The sequence below is a fragment of the Vulpes lagopus genome, chromosome 8 (genome assembly GCF_018345385.1).
Source record: "Vulpes lagopus strain Blue_001 chromosome 8, ASM1834538v1, whole genome shotgun sequence".
Lineage (NCBI taxonomy): Eukaryota > Metazoa > Chordata > Mammalia > Carnivora > Canidae > Vulpes > Vulpes lagopus.
Window position 1 is genome coordinate 85,023,849 of NC_054831.1, and position 18,201 is coordinate 85,042,049.

Genomic DNA, 18,201 nt, shown 5'->3' on the forward strand with positions numbered 1-18,201 from the left:
CTTTTAATTTTGATGATTGTTTCCTTAACTATGCAAAAGCTTTTTATTTTGAGGTAGTCTCAGTAGTTTATTTTTGCTTTTATTTCCCTTACCTCAGGAGACATATCTAGAAAAATGTTGGTATGGCCAATATGAGAGAAATTACTGCCTGTGATTTCTAGGATTTTTATGGTCAGGTCTCACATTTAGGTTTTTTTATCCACTGAGTTTATTTATTTTATTATTTTAAAAAGATTTTATTTATTTTTGGGGCATCTGGGTGGTTCATTTGGTTGGTCATCTGCCTTTGGTTCAGGTCATGATCTCAGGGTCCTAGGATTGAACCTCACATTCGATTCTACTCAGTGGGAGTCGGCCTCCCCCACACCCCCCCCCCATGCTCACGCGCTCTCTCTCTCTCTCTCTCAAATAAATAAATAAATCCCTATCAAAATACCATGGACTTTCTTCAGAGAGTTAGAACAAATTATTTTAAGATTTGTGTGGAATCAGAAAAGACCCTGAATAGCCAGGGGAATTTTAAAAAAGAAAACCATAGCTGGGGGCATCACAATGCCATATTTCAGGTTGTAGAAGCTGTGATCATCAAGACAGTGTGGTACTGGCACAAAAGCAGACACATAGATCAATGGAACAGAATAGAGAATCCAGAAGTGGACTCTCAACTTTATGGTCAACTAATATTCGACAAAGGAGGAAAGACTATCCACTGGAAAAAAAGGCAGTCTCTTCTATAAATGGTGCTGGGAAAATTGGACATCCACATGCAGAAGAATGAAACTAGACCACTCTCTTTCACCATACACAAAGATAAACTAAAAATGGATGAAAGATCTCAATGTGAGACAAGATTCCATCAAAATCCTAGAGGAGAACACAGGCAACACCCTTTTTGAACTCGGCCACAGTAACTTCTTGCAAGATACATCCACGAAGGCAAAAGAAACAAAAGCAAAAATGAACTATTGGGACTTCATCAAGATAAGAAGCTTTTGCACAGCAAAGGATACAGTCAACAAAACTAAAACACAACCTACAGAATGGGGAAGATATTTGCAAATGACGTATCAGATACAGGGCTAGTTTCCAAGATCTATAAAGAACTTATTAAACTCAACAGCAAAGAAACAAACAATCCAATCATGAAATTGGCAAAAGACATGAACAGAAATCTCACAGAGGAAGACATAGACATGGCCAACACTCACATGAGAAAATGCTCTGCATCACTTGCCGTCAGGGAAATACAAATCAAAACCACAATGAGATACCACCTCACACCAGTGAGAATGGGGAAAATTAACAAGGCAGGAAACCACAAATGTTGGAGAGGATGTGGAGAAAAGGGAACCCTCTTACACTGTTGGTGGGAATATGACTTGGTGCAGCCACTCTGGAAAACTGTGTGGAGGTTCCTCAAAGAGTTAAAAATAGACCTGCCCTACGACCCAGCAATTGCACTGTTGGGGATTTATGCCAAAGATACAGATGCAATGAAACGCCGGCACACCTGCACCCCGATGTTTCTAGCAGCAATGTCCACAATAGCCAAACTGTGGAAGGAGCCTTGGTGGATAAAGAAGATGTGGTTTATGGATACAATGGAATATTACTCAGCCATTAGAAATGACAAATACCCACCATTTGCTTCAACGTGGATGGAACTGGAGGGTATTATGCTGAGTGAAATAAGTCAATCGGAGAAGGACAAACATTATATGTTCTCATTCATTTGGGGAATATAAATAATAGTGAAAGGGAATAGAAGGGAAGGGAGAAGAAATGGGTAGGAAATATCAGAAAGGGAGACAGAACATAAAGACTCCTAACTCTGGGAAACGAACTAGGGTTGGTGGAAGGGGAGGAGGACAAGGGGTAGGGGTGAATGGGTGACAGGCACTGAGGGGACACTTGACAGGATGAGCACTGGGTGTTATTCTGTATGTTGGCAAATTGAACACCAATAGAAAATTTATTATTAAAATAAACAAACAAATAAATAAATAAATACAATCTTTAAGAAAAGGATTTTATTTATTTTTTTATTTGAGAGAGAGCATGAGTATGGGTGTGCACACATAAGCGGGGGTAGGGGCAGAGGGTGAGGGAGAAGCAGACTCCCCACTGAGCAGGGAACCTGATGCAGGGAGCCTGATGCATGTTTCCCAAGACTCTGGGATCATGACCTGAGCTGAAGGCAGACACTTAACTGAGTGAACCACCCAGGCTCCCCAATTGAGTTTATTTTTATGTATGGTGTAAGAAACTGATCCTTTTTCCTTCTTTTGTATATAGCAGTCCAGTTTTCCCAACACCGTTTGTTGAAGAAACTATCTTTATTCTGCTGGTTGTGGTAGGGTGTTCTGTAAATGTTAGATCCTGGTGGTTAATGGTAGAGTTCTTCTACATTCTTTCTGATTTGCTGTCTAGTTTTTCTAACAATTATTGAGGGACTTGTGTTAAAATCTTCAGTTGTACTTGTGGATTTATGTAGTTCTTTTTTTTTTTTTTTTTTAATTTTTATTTATTTATGATAGTCACAGAGAGAGAGAGAGAGGCAGAGACACAGGCAGAGGGAGAAGCAGGCTCCATGCACCGGGAGCCTGATGTGGGATTCGATCCCGGGTCTCCAGGATCGCGCCCCGGGCCAAAGGCAAGCGCCAAACCACTGCGCCACCCAGGGATCCCTTATGTAGTTCTTTTAGTTGCTTTTCATTTTTTTTCCCACATGCTGGAGCTCTGTTGCTTGGTACCTATACATTTTTAGAATTGCTATGTCTTCTTTGTGATTGAGCCTTTTATCATTATGTGATGTTTCTCTCTTTGGTAATCTTTGTTCTGAAGTCTCTTTTGTTAACATAGCTCCTGATACTAATCAGTTTTCCATCGATTGTTTCCCTGATAAATGTTTTGATCCTTTCCTTTCAATCTTTGATATGTTTGATATGCCTATATTTTTATACTAAAGTGAGTTTTTTGCAGACAACATATTTTTTTAGTTCATGTTTTGTAATCCATTCTGTCCGTCTTTGTTTTTTAATTGGTTTGGTTAGACCATTTATGGCTAAGTGTAATTGTTGATATGATGTTCTTATTTCCTGATTCTATGTTAAAATTTTTTAATTAATTTTCTCCATTTTCCCCCTTTATTAATTTATTTAGTTTTTTTTTTTTTTTTAAATTTTGATAACTTTATTTGATTTTCTTTCTTTCTTTTTTTTTTAAGATTTATTTATTTATTTATGATAGACATAGAGAGAAGGAGAGGCAGAGACACAGGAGGAGGGAGAAGCAGGCTCCATGCCGGGAGCCGGACGTGGGACTCGATCCCGGGACTCCAGGATCGCGCCCTGGGCCAAAGGCAGGCGCTAAACCGCTGAGCCACCCAGGGATCCCCTTTATTTAGTTTTTAAAGAAGATTTTAATTTATTTATTCATGAGAGACACAGAAAAATAAGCAGAGGCATAGGCAGATGGAGAAGCAGGCTCTTAGCAGGGAGCCCGATGTGGGACTTGATCCCTAGACCCTGGGATCCACGCCCTGAGTGAAGGCAGACACTCTCAACCACTGAGCCAGCCGGCATCCCTATTTTCTTTAATATAGCATCAGTGGTCCTTCTCTTCCATTTCTTATATTTGATTTAGTTCTAGGTCTAATTTTATTGGTTATTGTATATATTGACAATCAGCACATTTTCCTGCCTTTTAATGTGTCTGGTATTTTTATTTGTAAGCCATATGCTGTAGATGATCCCTTTTCAAGGATCTTGATTATCCTGTCCTTCTTGTAAAACTGTTATGTTTTGTTCTAGCAGGCAGTTAAACTACCAGTATTTATTCTGAGGGTTAATTTCAGCTTGACTCTTCTACTCCTAGTTCCTTACTCCTTGATCTTTGGCTACTCCTTAGGTATGGCTCTCTACCATCGCCTTTGAAAGCCTGGATATTCACCATTGGTCTTTCTATTCTGATTGAGGTCTTCAACCTTCCAGCAGTCATTCTCTGCTAGGCATTCAGGAATGTCATTTTTGGTGTGTTCAACTCAGGATTTGCCTGAGTATCTGAAGATAATTTTATACAGATTTTTGAGATTCCTCTGTATTTTCTTTTTCTCAGGTATCTTGCCCATACTCCTCACGTCCCAACTGTCTTGGCTACTTTGTATTCTGATCTTTGTTTTCTTGGCTGAAAGAGATCTTCACTCTGTTTAGCCTCAGTTTCCTTAGACCATGGCTTAGAAGATGCCTAAAGAACGAAAGCTAAAGTGAATGTAGGGTTCATCATATTTGCTGCCTTTTTTGGTGCTTAGCCTCAGATTGGTTGCTATTCAGTGCCGCCGGTTGCTTTATCTATTTTTCCCTAATTTTAAAGTTGTTTATAATAGAATGAGTCCAGTATCAGCTACTGACTAAAGTCTTAGAATTTTAAAAAATTCTAATGATTCTTTTAGACCTTTAAGATTGGATTATTCTGTTTTTACTTCATTCTTTTTTCTCCTTTGACAAAATTAATACTTTTTTATTAAAGCAAAAAGTGCTTACTATAACTTCTGTCTTAATGTATGTACTCAAGGTAGCACAATCAAGAAAGAAATTGAAGTAAATTCACACAAAACTACTGGGAGCCTAGAGGAGCAATGCATGATGGTAGTTCCCTGATCTGTGAATACTTATAACTTTTGTTTTCTTTCCATTAAAAATGTATTTCAAACACCAAATAACTTACATGTAAAATAAAACCTATTTTAAACAAATTATGTATTAAGTTTATTATGCATTATTTTACATGTATTTGAAATATTAACGTTTAGTAGTAAAGCTAGAATTTTATTTTATTTGAATAAATCTGTAATTTTAATGCCAGTTCATTTGTTTTTGATATGTCAAAAGTGATTAAAGCTGGTCTAGTAATTTAGTTGAATATAACGAAACTCTTGATAGATACTGAAATTTAATATTTAATTAAGGGTTCTTTAATTCTTTAATAAGAGAATTAAACCTTATAAACCTTATAAAACCTTATTTTATACTCAGTCTTTACCTTTCATTAGCAGTATTTTGGTCATTTTTGAGTTACAGGACAGCACAGCATTTGACTTTATATGCTATAAGAGTTAAGGCCTATATAAAATTTTGAAGTAAAGAATTTGAAACTAAAGAAAGATATTTATGGCAATAGAGGGATAGAATGAATTATCAAGAGAATGTTTTATTAATTGCCTTACTGTCTATGAAATGGATCCATGGTAATATTATTTACAAATGAATAGATAATTTATTTTTACATCTTTGTAAAATCTTTCTTTCATTGCAACGAGCTAGTGCTGAGGAAAAATATAGGGTACTATGGGTCCACAGGAGTTTTCCTTGGTGACATAATCCCAAGTGGTAATGACTTCATAGAATTTGTTGTTATTTTTTTGTCAAGTCTTTGTTTCTTAAATAGATCTAATACAGTTTCTACACTTAAATAGGACACCTAGGTTTGAGGGTATAGTTATATTTGACTTGGCAGTAGTATAAACAGTAATTATTTTAAGTATTATTGTCTATGGATTTAATGGTTTTTGAACTTTTTCAAAGAATGTGAAAATTTGAAATTGTTTGGAATTGTTAATGCATGTCACAAATCTGATTCTTATATAAAATTTTGGGTTTGTTTAAAAGTGAGGTAAGGTAATTTTAATGGAATTTTTGATAAGATATCTCAAGTTTCTCAGATGAACATGGTAATATGTATGGCTCTAAGGTGCATCTCCTTTTCTTCCTTTCTGTCTTTCCTCAATTCTTACCTCTTTTCTCCCAATTAAAAAATCTCAAAAAAAAAAAAAAAATCTCAAACAACAACATAAATTCCTTCCTTCTTGCCTTACTTCTAAAAATCTGCAGGATGGACATGTAGAGGTAGCACGTTTGCTTTTGGATAGTGGTGCTCAAGTGAATATGCCTGCAGATTCATTCGAATCTCCGTTAACGCTAGCTGCCTGTGGAGGACACGTTGAATTGGCAGCTCTACTTATTGAAAGGGGAGCAAATCTAGAAGAAGTAAATGATGAAGGATATACTCCCTTGATGGAAGCTGCTCGGGAAGGCCATGAAGAGATGGTGGCACTCCTCCTAGCACAAGGTAAAGTAGTTTTACTTCTTCTTCTTCTTCTTCTTCTTCTTTTTTTTTTTTAAGATTTTATTTATTCATTTGACGGGGAGAGAGAGAGAGAGACCAAGCGCAAGCAGGGGGAGCAGCAGAGGGAAAAAAAGGGAGAAGCAGGCTCCACAGCAAGCAGGGAGCCCAATGTGGGACTTGATCCTAGGACCCCAGAATCATGACCTGAGCCGAAGGCAGATGCTTAACCAACTGAGCCACCCAGGCACCCCTAGTTTTACTTCTTTAATAAAGAAATCAATTTTCTTTAGATGGCTTGTGTTGAGTATCAGGGAAGTTTACTACAACTTATTGATGGTAAAATAAATTATCATCACCCTAGAAGGAATCTCAGAAGTAGGGAGAGATGATTAACACAGTTTAGAAAATATCTTTATCATAAATCTATTGCAGCTAGTTTATCAATTTTTGTGCTTTTCTCTCAGGAGCAAATATAAATGCCCAGACAGAAGAAACCCAAGAAACTGCTCTGACCTTGGCTTGTTGTGGAGGATTTTCTGAAGTTGCAGACTTCTTGATTAAGGCAGGGGCTGATATAGAACTTGGCTGCTCCACACCTCTGATGGAGGCTTCACAGGAGGGACACCTTGAACTGGTTAAATATTTATTGGCTGCCGGTATGTGGCTTTAAAAATGCCTTTTAGGAAAAGGCTTTTTTATATTGTTTTCATAACTTTGCCAATTAATCTTAACTTTTTCATAACTATAAAAGTTGAAAGCCAGCTCCACAATTTGACTGCTCTTCCTAGGCTCCTAAATCTTTAAAAATCTCATTTTTAAGACATTTTCTTATTGTTATTAATGTTTGCTTTGTGACCATAGCCTTCTCATTGACCTTCTCTCTCCATTGAATAGTTTGTGGTTTCTGGAAGAGAGAATTTATTTTTTTTTAGTCTCTCTTAGTAAGAGGAAGTGAGGATGACATTATTGAGGTTGTATTTTGACACTTTTTAAAAATATTTTATTTACTGGAGAGAGAGCAAGAGAGCTTGCATGTGCAGGGCAAAGGGCAGAGGGAGAAACAGATTCCCCCGGTGAGCGATGAGCCAAACGCAGGGCTCAATCCCAGGACCCTTGGATCATGACCTGAGCCAAAGGCAGATGCTTAACCAATTGAGACACCCAGGAGCCCCTGGTACAGTTCCTTTCTGTGTGCCTAAAGACATAAAAGAAAGTTAGGATACTTAAAATATCCTATAATATTTTAAAACTTTGAATTCATCAATTTCATCAAATTGTGAAATTGGACTATTTAACAAAACTTTACAGTTCATAAAGTAAATATTTGTTTTATTTTGTTTTTTGCTTACTAGGTGCTAATGTTCATGCTACAACAGCAACAGGAGACACAGCCTTAACCTATGCTTGCGAAAATGGACATACGGATGTTGCAGATGTTTTACTTCAAGCAGGAGCTGATTTAGTAAGATATTTTTATTTTTTATTTTTTTATGTGAATGTTGATATTTCTTCATTTATTTTTCACATTTAGAAAATATTTCTAAAGGAGATCAATAGTTTACATACTTTGTATAAAATAACTTAAAAAAAGTTATTTATAGTTGTAGTTATTGGTTTTCTTAAATATATTTGAAAGTACTTAGTTTTTAATAGGGCACACTGTTTCTTTACTAGGTAAAACTGTTAGTTCATTTCTTCCACTCACCCCAATCCCATTTGACATTCCTGAACTTTTTAAACTGCTCTTTGTAGACATATCATAATTTAAATGATATGTTTACAGAATAGAATAACCTATAAATCACTTTGATTTCTTTTGTTTCTTTAGTTAGTTTGACATTTAAAAACAAAGCTACTGTCCTCTTCCTAAAAACATTATTACAGCATTCTATTCTTTCTCTGTTCTTCTAGTGTTTTCTATTTTGGCTTTTCAAAGTTTCAAATTAGATGGCAGGTTCGTATGTGTAATGTGTATGATTACACATTAATCTGTAGGGGAATTGTAAATAGTTTAAAAATTCATACTTCTTGATGAAATGTGTGCTTTGGCTAATTTTTATATTGTGAGGGTACTTTAAACTGCTTTCTAGAGTTTTCTCCAAATTTCCTTATATATTTCTTAAAAATCTGTGTGAGACATAGACAGCTATAAATGTTGTAGAGAACTGATACATTATTTAGAAAAACATGTGGAAATACTGCCTTTTAAACCATTTCAAGTAATAGACATTCCCACATAGATAACTGAGAACATTATTGGAAAGTAATTATTGGTTACCATAAATGTATAGTATGATTATGCTCTTTATTTATCACTATTTCTACTGATAATACATATTATAAGGATAACAATAAGATTCATTTTCATCAATCAGGATCTTCCTCATTAGGTCAGAATTTCTGAAAGGTATTCATTTTTTGCTTGAAAAGTATTCAGAGTGATATGTTAAGTAGATACCAATTTTCTGCCTTCTTTCCTTTTTTTTAGACTTGCTTTGGGTCGTCCATAAAAATTAAGAATTGAAATATTTCATCACTTAAAATAAAGAAATAGGGTATAACAAAAAAGCTATATGCATATTTAATACTCTTATCCTCTAAATTCTTATCTGACTTCCCTCTTCCTTCCATTTTCCAATGCAAAGTCATTTTCTTTTTTTTTTTTTTTCATTTTCTTAATCTGTTGAGAATTATTCTGAAAATATTCTATAGTAAAAAGAGAAACCATAATATATAGAAAACCTTACTGATTTCGATGGAATTAAAAATCTATTATGAAATATTTTTAAGTGTTTTATTTTTGTTGGTCTGGAATTATACAGAGTGTGATTAGAATTCCTCAGAAGAATCAAAAGATTTGAATTTATCATACTATTTTACATTCAAAATGTACAATTAAAAAGTGGCTCAGATAAATATATATCTTAAGTAGAAGGGTAATATTGTTAATCTAATATAATTGTTTATTCTATTTTGCAATCTACCTTTGCATTCATATTTATGTGTAATTATAACCATAATGTAATATAGTTTTCTATTTTTTCCATTGTGTTCTGTCATAATCTATTCCATATTGCTATATAGTCTCTATATTTCTAGCTCTTCCATTAAGTTAATGAACCATAATTATTCACTTATTGAACTTTTTTAACTTTTCATTTTTCACTGTTAGATTTAATAACTATATGCATAGCTTTTTTCTTTTCAATAACTTCATATATTGATTTTTACTTTAAAAATATATTGCCTTTTCCATGCTTTTGCCATCTGTGGAGACACATTTCAGTTTTCATATTAGTTCTTTTCCTCATTAATAAAAAGCAGTACCCATTCTTTATATGAAATGTGGCAAGTATGAGAAAAGATAGTAAGTTTGGTATTTAAAACCTATAAATAGGGGCAGCCCTGGTGGCTCAGTGGGTTTGGCGCTACCTTCAGTCCAGGTGGTGATCCCAGAGACCCTGAATCGAGTCCCGCATCGGGCTCCCTGCATGAAGCCTGCTTCTCCCTCTGCCTGTGTCTCTGCATCTCTCTCTCTGTGTGTCTCTATGAATAAATAAATAAAATGTTTAAAAAATAATAAAATAAAACCTATAAATAAACTTTGTGATTTCAGGCTTTACTTTGTAAGCAAGAGTGGGATAAACAAGACATAATAAAAAATAAGAAGTGAGTAAAGCAGGCAGATCAATCTCAATCCTGAGAAAAAGTGACTGATAATTTTTACTGGCTGAACCTTACAAGACAGTAGCAGAGTAGCATCTTTCTTGTCCTCCATTCTTTGCTCTCACCTTCTCTGTCTGTTTCAGGCTGTACTAATTTTCTCCATTGCTTCCCACACTCTCCACTCCTATTCTGTCCCTGGCATCCCATTGGTGTGGTTCTGATACTTACATTAGCTAGTTGTTTAAGTTAAATGAAATTTTTGTGTGTGGGGGCTGGCTGAGGACCTTCATTTTTTTTGGAACGATTTTGACCTTCAGTTTTAAATAAGGATGTACAAGTCAACCTTTGGAACACAGTCTGAACCAACCCCTATGCTCTGTTAGATTTGAGAGCCTAACTTTTGTCACAGTTAAAGGTTTTGATATTATAGTTTGTAAAAAGGAGCTTAAAAACTGTTGTTTCTCATTCTTTAAAATATCTTGTACCAGAATCAGGATATTATTTATGGTTTAAAAAACTCTTAATGCAACAATTTGGTTTCTTGTATTGTTGCCTGAGATGAACCTGAAAACTTTTACGACTTTTCATTCTGAATGTATAGTAGGTATAATTGATGACTTGTTTTAAGGGAAATGTAGAAATTTTCTTATTGATTTTTAAAAAAATTCTCAGCTAGAACTGTTGGTATACTTGAGTGTTTTCAGGTAGATCCTCAAATTACGTGCATGTTCTAATTTTAAACTTAGTTATTTAAAATGTCACTTTTTCTAGTTTTAAAAATATTTTAAATTAAAATTATTTATAGATATATTTTTTAAAGATTTTATTTATTTATTCATGAGAGATACAGAGAGAGAGGCAGAGACATAGGCAGAGGAGGCAGGCTCCATGCAGGAAGCCCGATGTGGGGCTCAATCTTGGGACTCCAGGATCCTGCCCTGAGCCAAAGGCAGATAGAGCTCAACCACTGAGCCACCCAGGCATCCCTATTTATAGATATTTCTAGTAAAAAGAACACTGAATATCATATTTAGAGGTTGTGGATTGATACGTAGCTTGTCTAACTTTTTAATAATTGAATAAATTTGAATAATCTGTTTAAAACTTTTGGACTTGCTTAGTATCCTTAAATAGGCTACTTAAAATTTCTTCTTGAAAATAAAAAATTAAATTTAAAATGGTCCATTAATTCCAGAAGTTTTTGAAAATCCTCCCTGTTTGGCATGCAGAATCATTTTAACTACTCTGTAAATAGAAAACATTTAGCAAATCCCCTAATTCATATATTCCTGATCTTTCACATCTCGTTACTACAGTAATGGGAATCATTGTATATTGAAATAAAGATTATTCCTTTATGTGTTTTCTTTCTCTGCATAGCATCTTTGTTTATTGGGCCCATGTTTATTTTTAGTATTTGATATGTTATAGGTATATGATGTAAACCCATTGTAAGAAAGTTTGTATTAAAATGCATTAGCATTACTTAAAATCTAAAAGAAATATATTATTTTAAAAATTGCCTTTGGAAACTACTTAATCTCATTTCTCTGAAAAGGAATTTTCATGTTATTTGTGTCTTCACACATTTGTTGCTAAACCTTTTGATCAAAAATTACTAATAGCACTATTTATTTATTTATTTATTTAATAGCACCATTTAATAACTGAAATTGACCAACTCCTATACTCTTTTAGACCCTGCTGTGGTGTTTTTTTATTACTCTAAGCTATTTTCCCCAATTATTGGTCTTTCGACCAGAAGGCAGAGTTTTAGTATTTCATACTTCTTCTCATCTCTGTAGCTAGCTAGATTCAGCTAAAGTACTTATGGCTTGATTTCTTTTACCACAGTTGTCTCCTTAATATTACTTTTCAGTAAGAAGAATTTGCATTGTTAACTATTCGACAGTTTAATTTAATTATAAAACTTTTTTTCTCATGTTTGCCTTTAATTTTGACTTTGTGTTGGCTAACATGTCAGAGGTGTTTTGATTTGGTGTTTGTGTTTTTCAAACCATTTGTGAAGATGATAGATTCTTTCTCTTTTCATCATGACATGTTAATTTCAGTATTAAAACTTTGATAGAAGTTATCAAAGATAGAAGAAGATAGAAGAAATAATTTGTTAAGATAGAAGAAATAATTGTCATCTGTAGAATTTCCTTCACATGTATTTGCAGCAAAGCTGAATTTGGAATGGGAGAAAGAGTAATATATAAATCAGGTAAATAAGTCTCCAGCTCCTTGGCCTTTCATTTCTAGAAGAGGTATATCATAGGATAAACGATCAGTAAATTCCAAAGTCGAGGAGTACTCCCTATGATAAACAACTAATATAGGTATTAGGAATATGAGTACATTCTAGTTAGGTTCATATAAAAAGATTTAGTGACCCTACTTAGCATTTTATAGGCCAGCATTGCTATTTGAAAGTAGAACTTACTATAAACTTACTATAGGAAAAAATGTTTATAGAAGATATCCTATAATCCTATATCTAAATGGAGGTCTAATGAGTGACAAAGGCTACACTTAGTTGTTTAAGAAGAACTAATGCTGTGGAACATTTGACAGAACATCTACGTTTTCAGTATAGCCATCAAATCACTGATTAATACAATTAGCAAACATTTGCCTCAATTTCCCATCTGTTAAAGTGAAATTTAGTATTATTTTCTGAACTATTTTACCAAGTCCTGTAAAGATTCTCACTTTGGTTCTGCTGGATATCCTTGGGCAAATCACTTAAATTCTCCAAGCTTATTTGTTTCTCTTCCTTCTCATCCTCATCCTCCTCCTCTTCTTCTTCTTCCTTTTCTTTTTTTTTTTTTTTTTTTTTGTGAGGAGTTTAGACCAGATGATCTTGACTGCCTGGCTTAAGAAATCTAATTTTGTGATTTCTGAAGAACAAGTGAATTGCCTATTTGGAGGTATTACATGCTCTAGATGATCTTGAGTGCTTGTTAGTCTAAGAATATGTAAAGTGCTATGAGAGCTTAAAGAAAATGATTTTTTTTAAGACTATAAACCATCATTACTAATAATGGTGATAAATATTATATAAATTATTCTCTCTTAAAATATTTGTATCTATTAGATGTATTTTAATTACTCCAAACATTATTTTTGGATATTAATTATAACTAATAGCAGATTTAACTTGTCATAAAATATTTTATAGATACTTTTTTTTTTAAGATTTTATTTATTTATTCATGAGATACAGAGAGAGATAGAGAGAGAGGCAGAGACACAGGCAGAGGGAGAAGCAGGCTCCATGCAGGAGCCCGACACGGGACTTGATCCCAGGACTCCAGGATTGTGCCCTGGGCATAAGGCAGGCGCTAAACCGCTGAGCCACCCAGGGATCGCCCTTTATAGATTATCTTAACGGATAAAAGTTATTATTCCCTAGAGTGCCTTGGTGGCTATACCCTTGATCTTATCTCTGGTCTTGATCTCCAGGTCATGAGTTTGAGCCCCGTGCTGGGCATGGAGTCTACTTAAAGAAAAAATAAAGTTACTAATCCCTAAAACACACAATTAACTTGGTAAAGAATAAATAAAGAATAATCATTTTAATGCTAAATCATTATCTCTTCAATCCTAAGTCATCTATTAATATTTTATTCTACTTAAATACTCTTAAAGAAGTAGGAAGAGGGACGCCTGGGCGGCTCAGTGGTTAAGCGTCTGCCTTCAGCTCAGGGCGTGATCCTGGGATCCAGAATTGAGTTCTGCTTCAGGCTCCTTGCAAGGAGCCTTCTTCTCCCTCTGCCTGTGTTTCTGCCTCTCTCTCTCTCTCTCTGTGTCTCTCATGAATAAGTAAATAAATAAATCTTTAAAAAAAAAAAGAAGAAGAAGAAGTAGGAAGAGTTTCTTTGTCATGGATTTTTGTTTTAAGTGAACTATTTCCTCAAGAATACAAGTTTCTCAGTTATTTTTGGAATTATTCAATTATAAATACATTCTTTTTTTCTTGCAGTTAAAGTTTATTTCAAGTAGTAGGATAAATTTGTGTTACATCTTTTCATCTTACATACCTTAAAATTTTTCAAAATGTCCTTTGGGTAGGATTGTTTTTACAGCTTTGGGTTTCAAGTATATGTAAGCAATGTTCAAAGAGAGACAAAAATTAGAATGCGATTTTACTTTAAGATGTCTGCCACCTTAAAGATAGGAATGAAAGAGGGAGAGGATACCAAACACATGAGCTAGAGTATGGTTTTTTCTTTATGCTCACAATGAATCTCTTTTAGGTGAAATGGATCAGAGTAAATAAATAGAACCAACCTAAAGAAGTGTGGTCGATCACAGCATTGCTAATTATGGTGTCTTTGCCATATTGAGTAGAAGTTGGTCCTATACCAATCGCTTATTTTCATTGTTATTGTGGCTAAATTTTTGTTTAACAAAAGTTTATAACTGATTGAAATTTTTTTCCTTAGTTTTAAATAGGTAATATCTTTACATGATTCAAAATTACAAAACATAAAAATGTCCTGTGGGCACCTACTTTCCCTCTCCATTGGCAATAATGTTGTTCATTTCCTGTATCTTTCCAGAGATATTTTATGTGTGTATGATGAAAAGTCACATATATTGAAAGAGTTAGCAGTGTTCAGGGTTTTGTATAATTCCTTATTGAGATTGAGTTTTGGTTTTTGCTATACTATAGCAAAAGTTTTGACCATAGCTTTTAAGAGTTTTTAACATTTTTAATATTTTAATAAAAATTGAAGCACTTGACACTAATGAGAAAATTGGGCACTCTGAATATGTCAAAATAGTCTGTCACTGATTTTCATCCCTAACCATAAAGGAGGCTTCCTGACTCTTTTTGCTTTTCTTGGATTATATCCTGCAGCCAAATGAACTTTTTGGGGCATTTTTTAAGAATACTTGAAACTAAGTGATTTGGAGAAGGATGCATTAACACTCTCGTCCTTATTCATGGAATTTATTTCTTTGAAATGAGATTTGATTGGACTTATATCAAAAGAAAAAGTTTAGATTAATTTGTATCTATATTAAATCTTATGTAATGGAAATGCGGACCAGGTCCTCTTTCATAAGTTTGTTTGTTTGTTTTTTTTTAATTTCGGCAATATGTTGTTTGTCTTTCTAGACATTTCTATCCCCTGAACATATATATAGTTTGTGTATGTGAGCAATATGTCTTTTTTTATATGAATGGTTTCTTATCACACACACACATATATATATATATATATACACTCTTCCATAAATTTTTTTCTTATAATATTTTTCTATATTAGTTCCAATAGATTTCTCAGTTTTTTCCACAGGTCCCAGGGTTCTATATAATTTATTGACCATTTATTTATTCATAAACTTCTGAGTTATTGCAGTTTTTAAATATTATAAATGGTGGTATACTAAGTGTTGTTAAATGTATTTATATATTTTTGCTACTTCTGTAAATATATCTGTAGGGATAAATTCCTAGAAATGAAATTACTGGTTATCAGAGGACCCACATCTAAAATTTTGATAGCTGTTGCCAAATTGTTCGAAAATTCTGAACCAGTCTGCATTTCTATTAACAGTTGAGACCTGATTCCCCACATCTTGTTAACATGAGTTAGAGTTCTTTCTTTCTTTCTTTCTTTCTTTCTTTCTTTCTTTCTTTCTTTCTTTCTTTCTTTCTTTTCTTTCCTTCTTTCTTTCTTGTTTAATTTCCTAATCTTTGATCATAGTCCTCATGTTTGTTTTATCTAAAAAATCTTTCTCTGTTCCAAGTAGCCCTATGGGCTACTACTCATTAATTGCTCCTAAAGCTTTTGTGAACTATGTAAAACAAAGGTATAAAGTTATTTTCTGAAAGAGTATTCAGACATCATTTACAAATGCAAACTTTGAAATATTTTGTTAATTTCTTTAACATTAATTTTTTCAAAAAAAATCAAATATTTAAATAGTATCTATTGACTTCATTCTGAAAGAGGATAATATATCTTCCACCATAGGATTTGTATAAGTTTTTTTATTTTGCACTGTCTTGGTTTTATAACATTAACATTTCGGTTTTATGGCCCTATTTCTCACAGTTGTTTAACTCCAACTGTATATTTAGGGGACTCAGTGTTTGCTATACTACTCTTTTGCAGTATGTACCTCTTAATTCCTGAGTTCCTAAACTTGACTCTCCTTTTGGCTGGCAGATATTTGGTATTTTTATTTGAATTTACTCTTCTCCCCCCCAAAAAAGAGTTCACAGGTGTGCTCATATTTTTGAGACTACTATATATTGTATTTATAAATAAATGTAACCATATATAAACTTATTGAATCACTTCTTTTTTCTCCTCAAAATTTTAAGCCATGTATTCTACTGTCTTCTGATACTGAATATTTCCAAAGCTTGCTAGATTATTCCCTGTTATGTGTGAGTAACTTCCTTTTTTTGCCTGGATTATCATTAGTCATTACACTTTTAAACCTCTGTGATTTCATCAGAATTATGTTTTAGTGTTTATTATTTTATATTAATTTTTTCTAGAAATCCATGAGTGCTTTCTGTGTGAAGATTATAGGTCATCCTCTTAGGTCTTCTCTCCTCCCCCTCCTATGGTTTTCTTGTACTTTATCCTTGAAGGCTTCTTTTTCCACTCTGTTTTCTTCTGGAATATTTATTATTTGTATATTGGGTTCTTCTTGTCTCTTTCATCTTTATATCTGATTCTTTGCATTTCTTTATTTTTTCCTCTGTGTTGTTTCTTAAACCCATTCTCCAGGTCACTAATTTTCCTGTACATTTCTGCTTCTATGTGGTTTTCATGGTTTCATTATTTTATTATTACTTAATTTCTTCTGTTCTTCCAACTTTTAAATCTCCTCTTGCTGTTACATCACTTTGTTTGGTTATTTAAAGAGTTCAGATTCTTTTTTTTATTTGGAAGTATAGGGGATATTTGACTAAAATTTAATTGTTTCCATTTTTGTAGGAATTCCCTAGTAGGTTCTCTGTTGGATACTTTGTGCTTATTATTTGTATTTGAATGAGGCTTGCTATTTGTTGAACATCGTGTGGGGATAGGGCAGAGAAAGGAAGTAAGTCCTAATAGCTTCAGATTTTGTAATTGTCTCGGCATACTTTCTCACCAAATCTCTACCAGAGGAGCACATGTCCCCTTAAGCACGTCACCCAAATAAGAGGTAGGAGTGACTTAAGAGTGAATTTTTCTTGGGGCACCTGGGTGGCCCAGGTGGTTAAGCATTTCAGCTCAGGTTGTGATCTCAAGGGTCATACAATGGAGCCCTGCTGCTGCCCCTGGGAGTTGCACACTCAGGACGAAGTCTGCTTGAGATTCTTTCCCTTTCCCTCTGCCTTCTTCCCCTCCCCCCACACTGTGCTCTCTCCCTCTCCCTCTCTAAAATATATAAATAGGGGGATCCCTGGGTGGCGCAGCGGTTTGGCGCCTGCCTTTGGCCCAGGGCATGATCCTGGAGACCCGGGATCGATTCCCACGTCGGGCTCCCAGTGCATGGAGCCTGCTTCTCCCTCAGCCTATGTCTCTGCCTCTGTGTGTGTGTGTGTGTATGTGTGTGTGTGTGACTATCATAAATAAATAAAAATTTAAAAATATATATATATATATATTTATATAAATAGGACAGCCCGGGCGGCTCAGCGGTTTAGCACCACCTTTGGCCCAGGGACCCGGGACTGAGTCCCACATCAGGCTCTCTGCATGGAGCCTGCTTCTCCCTCTGCCTGTGTCTCTGCCTTTCTGTCTCTGTGTCTCTCATGAGTATATAAATAAAATCTTTTAAAAATAAATAAGTAAATAAATAAAATATATAAATAAATCTTTTTTAAAAAGTTAAAAAAAGAGTAAAGCTTTCTTTAGGCCATCTTTCTTTTATTTGGAGACTTACTTGACCCTGGTTAGTGACTGAAAAGCTTATTGCTGTTTCTTCTACTGTATCCCTGTCTCATCTTCAGGTACTTTCTGTCACAAGTCTATATTGAGAGAAAATAGATCTATTCCATATCTCAAGTTCTTTGGAGGTTCCTGTCTTAGTTGAAAAGTATGAGTATTAAGGGCATTTATAATCAGGGAGAAAACTATGTAACTATTTAAACACCTTATAGTATTTTCCTTACTTTTTCTCCCAACTTCTGATATTCCCAAGACCTTTGATTTAATTATTTTCCTGGGTTAGATATTAAGACACTGCTCTTGATTCTGGGGCCTAGTTGTATTTGAAGACAAAGGCATGAGTTCAAGTAATTCAGCAGAATTTTTCTGTATGTGTTAAAGTTTATATTGAAGTTATATTGTAGAGAACCACATTAATGGGGAAAAAAATCATAGTCTACTCCTGAGATTATGGTCTCTATAGATGAGAATCTTTTTAGTTGAAGATCCTGAGTTTACAAAG

The 18,201-nt window shown here is 34.2% G+C and overlaps 1 protein-coding gene across 4 annotated transcripts in view; it reads left to right on the forward strand.

Moving 5' to 3' along the window:
• LOC121497121 (ankyrin repeat and KH domain-containing protein 1) overlaps positions 1-18,201 on the forward strand; it is a 121,247-nt gene that overhangs the window by 44,996 nt on the left and 58,050 nt on the right. For 3 of the 4 annotated variants that reach the window (XM_041766270.1, XM_041766272.1, XM_041766271.1), the window contains exons 8-10: positions 5,889-6,126; positions 6,588-6,779; positions 7,476-7,585. In XM_041766270.1, coding sequence (XP_041622204.1) covers positions 5,889-6,126; positions 6,588-6,779; positions 7,476-7,585 — 540 coding nt within the window. The remainder of the gene's footprint in view (positions 1-5,888; positions 6,127-6,587; positions 6,780-7,475; positions 7,586-18,201) is intronic. The other variant, XM_041766273.1, reaches the window with a different exon arrangement.